The sequence below is a fragment of the Falco punctatus genome (assembly GCF_963210335.1).
Source record: "Falco punctatus genome assembly, chromosome: 4".
NCBI lineage: Eukaryota > Metazoa > Chordata > Aves > Falconiformes > Falconidae > Falco > Falco punctatus.
Genome location: NC_137583.1, coordinates 69,381,640 through 69,400,050, shown reverse-complemented (window position 1 = coordinate 69,400,050; position 18,411 = coordinate 69,381,640). Strand labels below are relative to the sequence as shown.

At 39.3% G+C, this 18,411-nt stretch overlaps 1 protein-coding gene across 2 annotated transcripts in view; it reads left to right on the top strand.

Annotated features, from left to right (window-relative positions):
• GPR158 (G protein-coupled receptor 158) overlaps positions 1 to 18,411 on the top strand; it is a 209,874-nt gene that overhangs the window by 134,525 nt on the left and 56,938 nt on the right. For both annotated transcript variants that reach the window (XM_080384638.1, XM_080384637.1), the window contains exon 6: positions 16,551 to 16,660. In XM_080384638.1, coding sequence (XP_080240764.1) covers positions 16,551 to 16,660 — 110 coding nt within the window. The remainder of the gene's footprint in view (positions 1 to 16,550; positions 16,661 to 18,411) is intronic.

Below are 18,411 nucleotides of genomic sequence, written 5' to 3'. Positions count from 1 at the left end.
CTCCTGGGTGTACTGCAGACATCAGAGGTGATCAAGAACTTGTAGACATGAAATCAATATATATATATATATAAATATATTTATTTTATAAAATTATATAAAATATATTTATTTATATAAAATATATTATATGGTATGAAATATATTTTATACCATAATTAGCATGTGTTATTGTTTATATTAATGACAAGGGCCTAGGTACAGACCAGATGAAACAAAAAAGCAGGTTGACAGAGAGAATTATTGAGCAGACAGTGAAGTTGGGAAAAGCCATTCTCTGTTATTTTCAACAAATGAAAAAAAGAGGTTTGGAACCTTGATCTAACTTTATTAACTTTAGTCTTAACTGATTAAGTAATAGGTTACAGAACAGGAAAAAAATAAAGTCACAGCCACTCAGAGTGAAAGAGAGAAAAAGAAATCAAGGACAGAGAAGCCCCTATTGCTAAACACTGAGTCATCTGTTGGTCTAGAGAGCATGGCAGACATTCTTCAGATTTTGTAGTTACCTAAGCAAGTTCAAATAAATTTTTTTTTCCCCTCCATGTGTGTCTTTCATAAAGTAGATGAAATTTGTAGCATGATGCACTGAATCTGCTAGGTTAATTTCCTTAGACTGTCTAAAGTAATGCATTTTTCTCAGACATGTCACAAGCGATCCTGTCAAAATTTGCCTGAATGGGTTTGTTTTAACTCATAAATAGTTGTGATATATATAGTAAGTGTTCAAGAACCTTGAAGAAGAAGAAGGTCATGGCCTTCTGAGTACTCCCAGCTTCTCATCTAAATCTGGGTCTTGAAGTGTTTGTTTTGGCCAGTGTTTTATATCATTGCTATCTCTATCTATCTTACCAGCCTGACATCTCTTTTAAATAATTGCAGTGTTTCTCCCTGGCCCCTGGAGTTGGTTATTTTGGTTTCTGTTCACCTTCTTATTCTTAGTTCAGATGACAACTGTTCATGTTGCTCTTAAATATATTGTTCTTCTGCTTTTATGCTGGTTTAATTGTACAGTTGTGCATCCAACAGCCCAAGCAGCTTGGTAGGGAGGATGGAGAAGTAACTTCATAGGAGTAAATAATTGTTGTTAGATGCAGAGGAATGCCTAGCAACAAAATGCAGTAGAATATGTGTCTCCTGGTAGATGGTGGGCCTTTTCTTTGATAAAGGGGTGAAAGGTTTGGAGGACTCCCCCTGTGCCTAGAAATGAGTGAAGCATTTGAAGAAAGCCACCTTCTGCTGTTTCTTGATCTGTTAATGAATGCATTTTGTGGACCGTGCAAGTCAAGATGTGTCAGGAATGCAAATGAGAGATCTTGCCCTGGAAGACTGGTGTATCTAATGCTTTATTTTTACAGCTGCAGCAACAGGAGGTTAGCTAATCAATGAGCTATTTTGGTCAGTGTCTCTGAAAGGAGGAGACCAAAGATGATTGAATAGTTAAGCCATTAGCAGGGAACGTGTTTCCTAGCATAGCTTCAGTTTTTATCATGGCAATTCTTTGAAGGACTCAACTTACCGTAGTGTTAGACATTGCAACTCCAAATTGCAGTGCCTGGGTTTGGTGCCTTCAGGTCAAGTGAGGTACTCTTTACGTTAGAGGGCTGTGCGCGCAGTCAGAGACACAGCAGCCAGCACGCCTGCTTTGCTAGCTTAGGGAGCTGGGCGTGCTGAAGAGAGAGGGCTTTGTGGTTTGCAATCTGCCTGCTTTTTGTCCATGGGGAAACGCCTTCCTTCACAAAGGCCTGCAGTTTTGAACCCTCTCTTCAGGTGCATCATGCAAGCCTTACTTTCTTCCCCGAGTATAGATGGTAAAACCCCCAACCTATAGATAGCTTTTTTATTCAGTATCCCACTTGTTAATATTTTTGTTCTGGATGTGACACTGGGGTTCAGTTCCCCTCTGTGGCTCAGAGGATACAAACTTGTACCACCCTGAAGAAAGCGTTAGTGATTTGGCTCTGAGATGCTGTAGCATGAGGAGTGTTCAGCCTCTTGTGCTGCTATTGTTCCAGTTCACATTGCTTCATTAAGCAGTAGTAAATGGGTGTTAGCACAAACACTAATCTTACGCTACAGTGTAGCAGGGAAGGTATTTTACCTATTGGTTAGAAGGGAGAGACCTAGCTTCTAATACCTACTCCAATAAATGCTTAATTTATTTTTAGGTATCAGCAGTGAGATATGGACCTCAACTGTTTTCGCTGGAAAAACATGGCTTGAAGTTGATTATTTTCCAGGTTAAAGTATTAACTGTTAAGAACTTTCTTCAGAAACTGGCCAATTGGTGCACTGAGGACAGGTGTGCTGTTTTGTCTAATCCTACTAAAATTTCAAAATAATAAAAAATTGGCTCCTCTGAGTTTGTTTTCCTTATCCACAATTTATTTCTCTACAGCTATTTTACATATATTTACATATATGAAATCAAAGGCAATTTTAATCACAAGAACCCAAACCCTAAGTTGCAGAGAAAGCATAGTTCAGCAAAACAAACTGCTGGTCCTAATGCTGTTCTGGATGTTTGAGTTCAAATATTTAGGACCTGAAAAAACATCTTGCCATGTGAGAGAGAGGATTAAAGTTTTTAATGACAACAGAAACAGATGTGACAAGATAAAGATACATGCATCAAATACAACCTTACATCTCAAATGTAAACCACAATGTTATTGTGGTTTATTTGTTTCTTTTTAAAAAAGAAGTTGCCCATGTCTGATAATTAAGAATTCATGAATATGTTCACTTATGTATTTGCCAGTGTAGTTTTATGGAGAAGATGTATGCAAAGGTTAGCAAATGCATTATTTGAAAGATGAGATGTGCCTATTATCCCTTAGGGATTTTACTGTCGCGCTTTTTGAGATGATGAGCAGCAATACAGATCATTGAAGTGTCATGAAACTTTGTTTTCCAGAGGAGAATTTATTACCCTTAGTTTCCCTCAGTCAATGGTTTCACATTGTGCACCTTCCCCTTCACCTGACTCCTCTCTTTCCTTGCACTATTGTACTTCAAGCTTCTCACCAACTGCTCAATGACCTCCACAGACTCTTTTATTCAAGCCCACATGCAGTTTCCTGAAGATCTGCTCCAAGATCCATCCTTCCTACTTTCCACTTCCATGCAGCATTTCCAGGGGGAGATTTCTGTTCTGATTTGTTGCTCTCTTTAGTTGATTGCCACCTACATGTGTTGAAGCGTTTGAAGACTGCTCTTTCAGAGTTGAGTTTGTTGTTCTTGTACTATTAAAGAAATATTCTTTCTGAAGTCTGTAAAAAAGAATTCTTCTCAGGCTTTTCTGAGTTCATCCAGCTACGTTGCTGATACGTTGCTTGAGATGGCTAGTCTGTGATCATTGCTTTTCATTTTAAGACTTTTGCATTTTTCTTCTGTATGGTGCTGACACCTGTCCATTCAGAACATAGCCCTCAATAGCTAATGTCCATGTTACTTTCATTGCCATCTTTTTTCTGTGTTTCTGCATTCCCTGGTGGTTACCTTGAAATCCAGAAAACATACCTTGTGGTTTAGGCCCGTTTCTTTCCAAATCAGTTGAATTGTCTTAGTTATTTACCTCCTTTGAGACCCCCAGTTTAAAATAGTAGTAAATATTAAATTAGGCTAGATAGTTCTGAAGCCTTTTCCAGCTTGTTCTCCTCTGTTGCATTTTAGATTTGAAGGATGGGCTTTACGTGGTCTTCCAGGTTACTCTTTGCATGTAAACTCATTCGAAAAGGAGAGTGCTGAGAGTGCTGAGAGCTGTGGGTAAAACTTTGGAGTGGGTATCTGCAGTGCAGGAGGTTTTTTGTTAATTTTAACTCTGAACCCATTTAACCTTAGGTTCCCTTTATAGTCTGTGGAGAAAAGAAGGCACCTCTGGAGGACAGTGCTTGTAACTCACCTTAGGTGCCTGTAGAAGGATGTTGTGAGTTGTCCTCTGCCTGTGATGCTCCCCATTGAATACAGTGTAAGGCTTAAACTGACCGTCTTGGACTTAGGTGTTTCACTTGTCTTCCCTAGCTCAAGTGTGTGGAAGCTCCACTCCAGACTTCTATTCCCTATAGAAATACAGGGATTTGAGTATCAAATCATCCTACTTGAATGTGGTAAAGGAGGGTATATATTGAGAATATGACTCTCTCACCTACCATGTGAAGGAATGTTTTGTGGCTCATGGAGATGTCCCATGAACCCTTCTGAACTGAAAGTGTATTTCAGGGTTGCTTAGGATTGCAGGAGACATACTGATGAAGTTCTGTGTTGCTTTTTGTAAAGAAGAAAACATCAGCACAGATGTACTTGAATTATGCTGCTATTTTGGAATCAATGTGCTGTAGAAGTGGTATGAAAAGTAACTTTTGAAAGAGAATAATGATTTTTCAGGCAAAAAAGAAATCACAAGGAAAGCACCAAATTATTTCTATATATAAGTATTAATACAAGCATGTGATTAATTTTATATGTGCAAACACACAGAGACATACATGTCAACTGGAGAATGGATTAGGAAATGTCTCTGTTTGTAGAACTTACACTTAAAAAAAAGGTTTGACGTTTTATTTAAAACTGTCCCCCTCATAGGCACGCATATACCCATAAACACAGAATAAAATTCTGCAGCACCATAGTGTCAATATATATCTGTAGTCTATGGGATATCAAAGTTTTGTGAAAGCATTTCAGTTTTGCACCATCCAAGTATCTATTCGATACTGCTTTATTTAAGAATATTTTCCTCCTCTGAAGCTCTATGACAGGAGAAGTAGAACTCATATATCTCCTGAGACTTGCAAGGACTTGAGAGGCTCGTGAGTCAGACTTCTGCAGTTAAGGGTTAAGTGTGCCGGTTAAATTCCATGAGAGATAGGAAATCCTATCTCTAAAAGAGTAAAAATGTTATTGAATAATTGATCTGGCAGTATATTGCATGTGCATGGCAAGGAATGTAAGGGTCCAGCTATGTCTGAATTAAAATTCAGATGCCAAGAGCTGAGAGCTCCTACCTGAAAGAGATGCTTTTCTAGAGTCTCAACTCCAAGCACTTCTTAGGTAGCAAAAGCAGTGCTCAGAAATGTGGTAGATGTTTTACAAGCCTAGACAAACGGCAGCCCCCGTGACAACAAACATGCAGTAGCGGAATATATTTCTATTGTGTTTTCAATGGCCGACTGACATGAAAACAGGAGGACGGGAATTGTGCTGTAGTCTTCATTCACCTGCACCTTGGAGCTGAAATGCAGCGAGGAAATACAAAGCATGTTTCCTTGTCTGTAGTCCTTCCAGTAATCTCAGCTGTTCTCTAATTATAGAGGTGATTGAGTTTTCTCTTTTCTGTCCATGCTTAAGCACCAGAATGGCAGAAATACATCACAAATGATAAGCTCTGTGAAGAAAAAGTTGCTAATGAAAATCTGGAGGAAAAGAGTAAGAAGAACAGTGACTTTCCAGGTGACCGGGGCAGTATTCCCACTTACACATTTATCACATTCACTTTGCCTTTATTAGGCCATTACTGAACTACTGCTTTGCAGCATCCCTGAGCCATCCGAAGGTAAGTGACTTACCTATGGATGTGTCCGTGTTTCCAGAGAGGGGGGCCCGTAGTGCACGTGCTACGCTCTGTGCGGAGGAGGGCTGGTGCTGCAGGCTGCTCTGCTCCAGTGCTGCAGAGAGGAGTGGAGCTGATTTATGCTGTTCTTTAAGGATCACCTAGAGATCTTATGTGACTGAGAGAAAATCTCTGAAGAGTCTGATCATTTTGAATACAGAAATTTACTTTGCTAAAGTTGTTTTAATTTCTCAGTCATAATAATTTATCAATATCTGCTCAACACTGCACAAACATTTTTCTTGCCTGGATTTATAGAAAACATTTTTTTTTTCCTTTTGACTAGAGCCAAAGAGCATGAGCAGTCTGGCCCTCTTAGCCAGGCGAACTGTCTACAATATTTTTTGGAAGGCAACAATATTCATTTCTGTGTGATAGGAGAACTGTAAGAATGCCACTAGGAAGCAGAATAGAGTTTCTTTTCTATTTCTATTGTTTCTACTATGGAGTGTATTTTGAGTTTGCACCTGTGGCTGGTTTCTTCTGAACTTTGTTAATCACCTGTGATTAATTAATTATGTTAATGACATAATTTGCATTATGTCGGTTAATATATTATATATAATATAATTTGCATTATATACGGATAATATAGATCTATGAACAGTAGGATCATAGATATTGTTATCAGAGTATGTCACTAATTTTCTCGGTTCATCCAGTTACCTTTCCACTGAAGCTGACAGCTTTAGTTTACCAAAGGCAGATTTCCCAAATGGGCGTTTGTTCTTGGTTCGGGAACATTAAGAGGTGGCATGTTCCCACCACTTTCTCTGGAGGTTTGTCACACTGTGGCATTTGGCTTGTCCCCACTGCTGTTTTTGCTACAGGTACATGAGCTGAAAATGAAAAGTCGATAGTTCCAGCAGTGACGTCTGCACTAAACTAATCAGCACTGGCTGGATTGAGATGTCTGGCTGGTGTTTTGCGGAGAGAGGTTTTCTAAATTACTGGTTATCAAAATAAATACCAACAAAAACTTTCCTGCAGAGGGTAACAGCCAGTTCTGTCCTCCTCTTTGCTGTGTTTTAGCATGATATTTTAAAAGACCTAGTCTGTCCCTATTATCTTTTCCTCATAATCATCTTAAAAGTCAGTGTCAGTAAAATTTCTACCCTTGGCTCATGAACCTGCCCAGTGTGTAGTTCAGAGAGAGCATGCAGCCAGGAAGGACATATTTCTGAAGAACCTAAACTGTCAGGGAGATTTTTTTCTCACAAATTTGATGTTAAATACTTCACTGGCTTTGTTAGATTAAGGCCAGGAGATAAAGTACTTTTGGAACTCTAAATAGCTGCATGTTTTCTTTTTCCCAGGGGGGAGTCACTCTTTGAAAATACATAAAACTCCCTCTCTGCAGTGTATATTTGTGGGGATTTCAGCCATATTGTAATGAAATGAAAAAGTCTGTGTGAGTCTGTTTTATGATCTGTGTCTTGCATTAAGTGTACTTGACAAGTTGCTCTGAATAATTCAGCTTATAATGTCTTGAGTTAGCGGCAGCTCTTGCAAGATTTATTTTAATATATAGTACTTCACCATTATGCTTTTTAAAGTTTCCTTTTTTAAAAAAAATTGCAGACGTGGTCTTAAAATGAATTGTTAGATTTCCTTTGTTTTTAATAAAATATTTTATTGCATATTACAATTCTTCAGTCATAAAATAAAACTAGCATATTTTTAACCCCGTCGTTAAAACATTTCAAGTATTTGGCAAATGACTGTGCTGAATAGGTATTTGAACTTGTTCATTAGAGGTGTTTCAGCTCTTTAAAATGTTTTTCCTTCGGCTTGTTGGGTGACCACATCTTTGTTAAGAAAGGATGATAGTAGTGTATCCAATAAGAAAGTTGTTAGGATTTTTTTCCCCCTCACATACGAAGTAAGTAAACTAGGACATTCAGTTGACTGTTGTTATTTACCCAAGTGGCATGTCACACTGAAAAAAATGTATATGGACAGATGAAAGAAGTAGTTGGATTATAAAAGTTAACTGGTGGAAGAAGGAAATATTTTAGAAGGTATTTTGGTTTTACAAGTTCTTTTGATTTTCCACTTTCATAATTTATATTGGCATAAACAGTTTGTGAAGTATGCCTATATATACGTACCTGTTGCCTAGATAAAACGTTCTGATTAAATTGTTTCTATTAATTTTGAATTACATTTTTGGGATGTAATTCAAACCATGAAAATAGCAGCTTTGAATGGTGAAGGAGCTTAACTTCTCCTCTATGTTTCACTTGTGCTTTTCTCATCCTCGGCATACATGTGGCTGGAGCCCTGAATGTCCCACCTGCTCATCTTTGCTTTTAGTGTTGCTGCAGGCAGAGCATATCTAATAATCTTCACTCAAAACCTGACTGCTTGATCCGGAAACTCATATTTTCACATATATTTAAATATTTAACTGGAATGTAATCCAAGGCCTTTGTGTATAAGTTTAAAGAGATGAAACATCAAATGAAAGCGTACGGGAGGTCACTGCGATCTCTACTGTTCTTAACACTTGCAGCTCTTTTTGAAGACAAGGAGCCAGATATTTTTTAAATGTTTGGGTGGTCGCCTTTTATTGAAGCCAAAGGCTCCTAACTCCCTGGCTAGCTCCTAAGTATCTTTAAAACCAGATCAATGATTATATATTAATTTTGTGCTTCAGGGCTGTGGCTGGTGACCTACCTGAGTCAGGAAAAACATTTTTCCCTGTGTGCAGAGTTAGCCACATGGATTCTGGTAGGCTTTGAATTTTCAAATACAACAGTTGCTTCTGTTTTTAAAAACCTTGTTTAAACAGATTTTAAACCTTCTATAGTAATGTGTTGATTTCAGTGGAAATTTCTGATGTCTAGCCAAGTCCACATCTGGCCAGCTTGAAGTCTCCAAACTGCTGAGATCAGCCAGCTCTAAAGTCTTCAGGGACTGACTTCTCAGGCTGTTCAGGCTGCTGTTAGGGTAACTGTGTTAAAGAATGTGAGGCTGTCAGAAGTGAGCCAGTATGTGTATGAGGCAGACATACATAACAAAGGTGGAGAAATAACTGGCACATGAAAGCAGATGGATAAGAAGATCCATTGGGCCAACCAAGCCCTTCCTGTTTGGACTCCCTGAAAAATATTTATTTGGTGTTTTTGCTTGGTGGTGGTGGTAGAGCAGAAATACATTTGAAGGAGAGCAAGGAAAGAATAGTATACAATTCAGCCTTTATTTTCTCTTCTCTCTTAAGATGGGATGTGAGTAGAGCTGTTGTATAGGTATTTTTTTTTTTTTTTGTCTTAGATTTTTCAGTGTTAGTGCTATGCCTTGTCATGGTCTCAGGGGAACTTCTAAGCTTCAGAATTTCTCTCTGTCTTGTACTGGATGCTGCAGGAGCATCCAGTAACTCACAGTGATCAGAAAGACACCTTTCCTGAGCAAGCATTTGCCTCCAAGAAACTGGATTTGCCAGAACTCCAATAGCTCAGTGACTATAGCTCCTTAGGCTGGGACACCTAATACTTCCTGAGGGATGATGTTTTACTGGTTTGGGATCACCACTCCTTGGGTTAGTGCCATTGAAATTTCTCTTTGTATTTGAGACCTTTAGAGTTAAAAGATAAATATTTTATCCTATTACAATGATAAAGTAGGCATTAATTTCTCTGTTTGGAGATAGATACAGAAAATGTATGTGATAACCTGTCTCATGATCTAGCTTGCTTTCAGGGTGATTTCTGTTTGCCCTCAATTCCATGGATGGTCCCGACAGCTGCCTGGGGCAGGGGTCTAGTCCTTTCGGTAAAACTAGTCTGTACGCATTTCTTGCCCCAAAAAGGGTACAGACTTAGCGTGTTGTTTTCATTTGTATCCCCTTCCTCTTGCTGGTTGTGAATTCACCCTTGGGGAACCCTACAGACCTTATCATTTCTAACTGATTCAGCCAGAGTGTCAGCTGAAGTCTCTTATAAACTACGTGTTTTCTGAACAAGTTTTAGCCATTATTAGGAAAAACCTCAGAATGTTCTTCTATACTGTTTGGGCCTTGCAGGGCATAATACTTCATTTGTTGTGAACAAATCCATTTAGAGTGCAAGCATGTCTCTTTTTAAAGACATTGTGGATTATATGTTAACTTTTTGTTACTTGACTTTAGAATACTGTTCATTAGGCCAATGTAAACAGGAACAGTGAAGCTGGATCATTAGTAATGCTAAGTACAGGCTAAAATTTATGGCAAATAAATGCATTTTCAGGCCATGTGCTCAGGTCACATATAAGTGAATATTACCAGAGCTGGTAGGATCTGTGACATGTCAATTTTACTCTTCAAATTGGAGGAAAGGCGTGATGGCATCTTGGACATCATGTGGACATTTATTTTCCTCAAAATAACCTATTCAGAGGTGCCCTGTCAAGCATTAGCTGCAATCTGCCTTATGAACAGGGGAAAAAAAAGAAGAGATAAAATAGCTGAAGAGATATCAATAAAAAGGCATTCAAAGTATGCAGTCTTGTGTCAAACCAGAATGATCTTGAAGGTTCTGTTTGCTTAATCACCAGATAAATCTCTCAGGAGGCTAAATGAGCTCCACTGTAAAAAATATGTTCCATAAGGAACTTCAGAGATCTGCTGTTACTGCCTGATGGGGATGAATCCAGAGTATAATAAAATTTAGCAATAGCAAAGCACTCTGATGAATCAAGTTCTAGAAGTCTGTCCTTGTATTTTACACCAGTGCTGGTGGTTATGTGCTTATACTGCATTGTGGACTTCCAAAAGACTTCACAGGCAAGACATGTCTTTGGTGATACACAGGCAGAACCATAACAGATGTTTTAAGACAGGCAATGGAGAAAACCTATTTACAGTTGGAAGTATAGTGAGAGGGCAAAGAGGATTTCAGTAGGCGGAATTTCAAGCTGGACTTTGTGTGGGCAGCTGTGAAAAACTTGTCTTATTTTATGAACCTGGAAGTTCTTAAATGGCTGTAATTGTTGTGACATACATCTTACCTGAAATGCATTGCCCTCAGGAGCAGAGTGCCTCAATGCTGTGTGCTGTGGAGTTGGTTCAGCTCCAATTCAGAGGCAAGAATAAAACCTACTGAGTAGTTACTGTGGTTTCCTGCAGCAACTGTGTGCTTTATAGAGGCATCAAGCTAATGGTGCAGCACAACTCTTCTTAAAAATTATGAAATTTGCAAGGATAACAGGGTTTGATAATACTGTGTGTCCACAGGCCTATTAAAATAAAATGTTATGGCTTAAAAAGCACATGTGGTTTGAAAAAATGAGACAGAGATGGAAGGAAGTGTACTTTCATAGTTAGCTTAAGTATATATTCAGCAGTTATCATACCTCTAAAATGTTTCATGTAGTTGCACTGGAAATATTTGTTGGTAGTGCAGGATTGGATAATGAGTTCTGCATTCACTAATATTTAAGCAGATGCTTTGAGCTGTGACTCATGTTTCGAACAGTGGTATGTGGTGCCCGTAGTGTACACAGGCTCGTGAATGCCTTCATTCATGCCCATCTGTTAACATGGCAGTGTGCCCACATACAAGTGGATTGGTCCCTTTTCTAGAAAGCATAGTGCCAGACTGTTATGAGTTTGGATGGCAAGCTTATCTAACATTGCAAACATTGCATCTCTGTTGCAGGAAATCCCTTCTCAGTATTAGGACTGAAGCATTAATAGGTGACTTGATGTACTAGGTTACCCTGGAGGATATTTTATGTGTTGAAAGAAACTACTGAAACATGGCAGAAGAAAGAAGACTGCCCATCTCAAAGCACAGCAGGATACCGAGAGGAAGCATCTGATGGCTTGTTCCGTAGCAGAATTGCCTAGAGACAGCCCAGGACAGCTATTGCAGTCAGGCAAGGGCAGATGGTGCTGGGCAGTGGAACAGATCAGATGGATCTCTTCGCAGTATCTCCTAGATGCTTGCTAATGGAATTAGCCCAAAAGGCATTATCTTAAATGGCTGTGTCATGTCCTGTATTGAACTGTGCAGAGTACTTGCAGCGAATTCTGAAGTTAAATGAAGTAGGTAGTTTTCCTGTAGAGCTTTTTGGATGAACTGGCACAATTTTGAAAGAAATCTGATTATTTGAAAATGAGAAAAAAAAATAATAATTTTGCATTGCTTTTATCTAAAGTAGGTGACTTTCAACCTAGGATCCATAAGCAGATCATGCTGATGCTGAAATTCTAAGCTCTGTGTCACATTTTGATGTATGTAAAAAGGATAACATCCCTGCCCAGAGCACTTGGAACTAGATGATCTTTAAAGGTCCCTTCCAACCCAAAACTTTCTATGATTCTGCCACTGAGGGCACAAATAAGGAATTCAAAAGTGAACACTTTGGGACTTTTTTAGCTAAGGTCCTCCTCAAAATTTTTCATGTTTAGGTTTAGGATATGTAGCACTGAAAATTCTGTGTATTTTTAAATATATTTGTTCTTTGACTTCTGATCTTTTGAGACATTATAGTGTTGTCCATTCTCTCTCAACATGGAATATAGAAAGATGATTGAAAAGTGAAGTGAGCTTTTGATCTATTCATGTGACTTTTATGGATTAAGAAGCAAAGTAAAAAGCAACTTCTCTTAAATACATTACAAAATTGTTAAAGCTGGCTGCACAGTGTTTGGCTTAGTCCTCCTAATGCAGATTATTAATTAACATACACTGAAGCAAGTTACTGAAAATAAATGCTTAAGTACCTTTCTAATCAGTGGAGATGCATATTTGAAGCCTTTAAGCCAAGATTCTGTCCAAGTAACTGAAGTCCTGCACTTCTTCAAGGTTCTTCAAGATACCTGCCTTTATCCATGGGTTATCTATGGAATTCACATTAGTAGGGATGATCTACTAGTCGCCTACAGTGTGGATAGAAATTATAGGCCTGATTTAGGCAGACTGAATCCCTTGGGAGTACTAATTAAAATATTTTTGCCTGGATCTGATGATCAAGGTGAAGGGCAAAATTAATCATCTTTTTTTCTTTACAAGGTACACAGTAAAGTTAATCTGAAAAACAAAATAATATTAAGTATTGCTCACTGTTAACATTATAGGACTCTGATAAGGTGGATTTTTTTTCCTTTAAGGAATCCTTCTAAATGCTGTATATATTTTAAGAAGCAATGGCACTGAACCTATAAAACTAATTACTTGCTCATTTTTTGTGAGGACGATGTTTGTTACACTTTTGAACATGAAGTTGTTCAATGTTAGTTCTGTTAGCACTTTTACTGTCCTACCTGTCCTGATAACAAAAATTTGCTGTAGTGGGTGAGGTGCCTGTATTGACTTTAGCCCTTGTCTTTAGAGAGCGTGTGTGTCCGTTCATCGTGTCAGCTGAACAACTGAGCTGGCTGATCGCTGTGTCAGCAAGCTAAGGCTCTCTTCCATGTCCGTAACTCTCCAGCTCTAAACACACTTGACAGTTAGCTGGTGACCTTAGAAAGTCTTTTCATCCCTGACTCCCCAAGTGGTAGCGTGACTACTGGGACAGTGTTTTGGCAAGGGTAATGATAGCTTAAAACACATTGAGGTTAAAAGCAAACATCTAAATGCATTTGTCCGAATGACAAAGATGAGCCACAGTTTATGAAGTCTCACACATAGCTGCAGTAACTGGTACATGAACAGGCACTGTTTGACTTCTCTTCTTCTCATTTCCAAACATTCTTTTCCCCAGGTCTTTGTTGTTCAAGGAACAGAAACTGATGTCTAGTATTTAAATGTATTTCAGGAGCTGGCAAAACAGGGGATATCACATTTCCTTATGTACAGTAAATAGGTTTTGTGACATCCATCAGCAAAACCTCTGAGAGTTTTTAATGAGATTTATGCTGCTGTCATGGTCTAATGATTTATAAAAGCAAAAAGGGAAAATGAATTATTGTCAGATTTTTGGTGGGCAGAGTAGTCTCTTAGAACTTCAGAGGGATTACCTTGTTCTGCTGAGAGAAGCCTGGGTGTGTGGGTGAATCCTCTGCTCACCCTATACTCCCAGCTGGAGCTCAGCAACCCTTTGCTGCATATTGTTTGTCACTTTAAGGCAAGCTTATCTCTGGGAATAACAGTAGGGAATAGGAGTTTGGTAACCAGAAGTTAAAAGAGCCTGGTATGAAACAAAACCAAGACTTCTGTATGTTATGTTTCTTTTTTTGTTTGTTTTTTAGCTAGGGATGGTGAGAGACGGAGTGCAGCAGCCCTCCAGATCTATTTAAATCAGTTCGATATTCTCTGCAAGAATGTGGTTCCACTAAGATGAAAAGCTTGAGCATGGCTTTTGGTGTACCGAGCTTCCAGGGCAGTGTTTCTGTAGCCCTTGGCTCCAATCCATTAAAGATTATTCAGTTTTAAAATTGTGCCACTAAAATTCACTGTGCTTTCAAGAGACCTAATGCTGACAAGAGCTTAGAGAGGGCAGTCACCTGAATATCCCGGCAAGCCCTGATGGGAATGGGAATGACACATTTGTAGAGTAACCTTCCGAAAAACCTAAGAAGCAAGCAAAACATAGGTATAGTGATTCTTGCTGTTCAAAGCCAGACCACATGCAAGTTACAGACTAATAGGTAGAAATGGATTTTGGCCCTTGGGAGAGCACTGTAGCTGTTCTCCGTCATGTAAACACAGGGAGACACAAAAGGGAACCAAACTTGAATCAAGTCTTACTTCTGCAATGTACTTGACGACTGGGCGAAGGTGTAGTTAAAATGGGTCTGCACTCAAATGGGAAAACAAGAACAGTTTTTGTCAACAGAGGCTTGCCTCTGCAGCCTTTGTGGTGAGCCGCCATGTACCAGCTCACACCGTGCTGCATTTGAAGTGATGTTTTCTTGGTTGATAGCTAGCCAAATGCCTCAGCTGCTCATACAAATGGTTCAATGCAAATCAATGAGATTTTCTAGACACAAGCAGTTAATATTTCAACAAGCAACTGCAGATAAAATTGCTGTGTCAGATTGCATGGCAGAGAGAGCTGTTGCCCTTGTTCAGAAAATTCTATGCCTGAAGAGTTTTCAGACCTTCCCCTTTCAATCATCCGAAAAATTCTGCTTTCAGATCAATTTTGAAATGTTTGGAGTCTCCGTATGCCAGACTTTTTTTGACGTTGTTTTTCTAGTTTGGAAGAATCAGAGATGGAAAAAAGGGTGTTTTCTACCCCTTGACAAACCTCAGGAGGCAGGTTACTGCTACAGACTTCGCTCGGGTTCTGCAGTTGTTGTAACGTGTATAACTATATATTAGGATAAGAGGTCATTACTGTCATTCAGGTCTTTCAGAGAAACTTCCTCCTGGATCCTTAATTTACACAAGCATGTTCATGCATGTGTGGATGCATTTTGGGTTTCCAGCTGATTTCCCAAGGAGAAGTGGGCTTTTTGCTGCATGCTGTTCCCTTCTCAACATGCAGAATTTGACAGATTCCCAGAAAATGTCTGCCTTGAAACATGTCAGTATAATAACAGTGAAGAAAGCAGATTAAATTTTGCACCATGGTTTGATTCAACAAACCATATTTTTTTAAGAAATAGCTTGATTCTGCTGTTAAAAAAAAAAAAAAAAACACACAAAAAACTACATGCCAGCAAAGCACAGCAGCTTCTTCTATCTCAGCCCACATGTCTGCCATTTTTGCCCCTACTCTCCTAAATATGTCTGTGTCACCCAAAGGACATAGTCCCGGGCTTTTGGCCAATATCCTGGGTTTGAATTCCCACATAGAAAAGCATTTACTTAGGAAAATAATATCATGTGGCAGCCGGTAGGCACAATACTACCTCTGCTGCCAGAATGTACTGACTCTAAATGAAGCTGTGGCAGATGGCCTGAAATGTTTCAGTGCTTTCTTTCTCTAGACCAGGATTACCCAATTAATTTGTACTACAGTGCATTGAGTTGTTCTACCAGGTTCTGTTCAGTTGGGTGGGATGCACTGGATCTAGCTTTGTTGGACCAAGCAGGGTCTGCAGGTGGGGTAAGGGCAGGATACAGCCAAATCCCTGGGATCTCAGGCTCCTGGTGGGGCTGGACAAGTGGGAAGGAATATGGGATCATCCCTCAGGACACCAGGGACAGCGTCTGTTGGAACAAGAAGAAATGGACTCCTCTTTCAGATCCTGACTGAGTCCACCATTTGAGCAGCCCTGTTTTAGATAAGGGTGGCATTTTATTTGGTAATGATCCTCTTCTGTGCACTATACCTGCAGAAGTAGCTTTATGTTACTGTTTATTGAGTGCTCTCCTCATGCATGGTACTTAGTAGACAAAGCAAAAGGCTGCTAAGACCTTTCTATTGTTGCAGTTAGAGAAATCCATTAGTGAACGGAAAGGTTATTTTCATTAAGTGGGTGATGTGTAGGGAGATTTGGTATAGCTTAGGGAAAATATCTGGGGAAGAACAAGGAGGAGTCAAATATGACATCAAGATTTTGGGGTTTTGGTCAGAGAGAAGCTGCTACATTTTTAGTGTGGCAGAATATTTGGCAGAGAAAAATTAGCTGCTATCATTTTGCTAGGTTTATTAGAAATTACTTTGAAGTGTAACCTAGTAAATACAGTCCATCAAAACAGAATTAGGCCAGCTGCATATTACTGGAATAGCTCAAGGAAAATGTCCTTGTCTGTTCTATCCTCTTCTCTGGGTACATGTTTTCACTCAGTTAAGAAAAGTCAGTGGAATTGCATTTAAAAGTGTTGTCACTTCACAGTCTGTCACAGGGCTTTTGCCAGCTCCCTTCAAAAGGAGTTGGTGCCTAGAACTGTGCCAGCTGGTTGATCTGATCATCCCATCACTTTACTAGAAAATCTAAATATACAGCAGTACGAGCTGAAATATGTCTGCTGTCCTGTTTTGCAACTATTCTGCATTTGAATGAAGAACTACTTTCACATTAAAGCAGTACTGAAGCTCTCTCTATCTTTCTGTTCTATAGGTTGTCATTTTGTATTTTGAGCCAAGTGTATTTCGCTGTGTTCTCCTAAGATGGGTTCGTCTTCTGGGCTTTGCCACTGTTTATGGAACTGTGACGCTCAAGCTGCACAGGTATTTCACATATTAATTTCCATCTCTGTGGGACTATGTGCAATCTGTGTGGGTACTTAGATGGAAAAGCTGCAAATATCATAAACAAGCGCCGTTTCTGATTTTTAAAACCACTGTGTACTTCTCCTCACTATTCCTGCTCCAATTATATGCTACTAATCCCAGTAGAGAACCGCAAATGCAGACAGGATTTGATGAAAAATTTATACATCAGCTGTAAAATTCTGCAAGAACCCCTCTTCACAGAAGGTGAATGTATTTTTCTTGAATATAGGAAATTACAGAAGTTTTTGTAGAGTGTTCAACAGTGTTCAAAAGTTTCCCTGTAAAGTGTTCATAGAGAGATGCTTTCTAAGTGTTTAGATACAGCGATGGTAGATAAAACAATACACTATGGCATATGTATTTACTATGTTTCCTTATGGCTCATTATTCAAGGGCTGCTTTCTTCAGGCAATCACAGCAGACAGGCTACCTGCTCACAAGCATCGTTGGTGCCAGCAAAACTGTGTGGGAAATTCTGGGTTCCGCAGGGTTGGCAGTGCATTCACATGCAATCCAGAGATTAAGATCCAGAGACCCAACTTCAAATCCCACTTCCACAGTCCCCTTAAAAACTGAAGCATTTTCTGGGTATGCTGGGTAAAATCCTAATGCTTTTTCTTCTTTAGTGAAAAAAATTATGGATACATTCATTGCTTATTAAAGCAAAGAGAGATGCAGTGTGTATATATTGGTACTTGGACATCTTGGATGAAGTAGGTTTGCTCATAATTTTATCTTACTTTCATTACTGTGTTGGCATGTTAGATAAAGGAGGTTTGATACTGTGCTTGTAAACTGAATGAGGACTGAGAATATCTTGTGTTTCATGTTGCACTATTGGCCTGTCACGTTTTAGGTTGAAAACCCTGTTTTCCCATTGAAATACAGCCTCTTCTTGCAGCTCCCCTTTATTTGTGTCCCTGGTTACAAGTGTACGCTTGGTAAACTGTATAATGCTATGTCTGGCCATGTCTTTGCAGTGAAATTCATCCAGAAAATCCCACAACCTCATGGTGTTTTCTGGAATGAACAATGTCTGATGCAAAAAGAACAACTAGAGCACTATAGAAAAGCTAGAACATAACTGATGACTTTGCTTGGATGGTTTGTTATCTATAGCTCAGATATGTAGAGAAACAGCCTAAGACTATGGAAGACTCACATGTCATTGCAGTTCTGCTACCCTAACAGATAGTTTATATGATTTTACTTGATCTGAGGAAGCAATATCCTGACAGGGCAGTTGATCTTCCGCTTATATGAAGTGAGGACAGGCTGCAAAATTGGTCAGAGTCTTGCATTTCTGCTTTGCTCATTCAGCTGTTCAGTGTTACTTGGCACCTGTGCTGACAGGGTCAGCAGAAGGGAAAAAGACTGAATAAGAAACCAAGAACGAACAACATCCTCATCCTTGATCAGCACAAAACAATGAAGGGTAGCAGTAGACTGCACTGTATCAACAGGGCAGCAGCCAGAATTTGAAGGAAGTGATTATTATTATTCTCCTTTACACCTAAGTTTTGGACACTCCCAAGACGTCAACTTGAGCGAGTTCTGTGAAGGGCCATCAAGATGATCAGGGGTTAGAGCACTTGCTTTGCAAGGAGAGGTTGAGGGAATGGGGCTTGTTCAACCTGGTGGCATTGGAAGGACCTAACAGCAGCTATCTGACCCCTACAAGGAGGTTACTGAGGAGATGGAGCCAT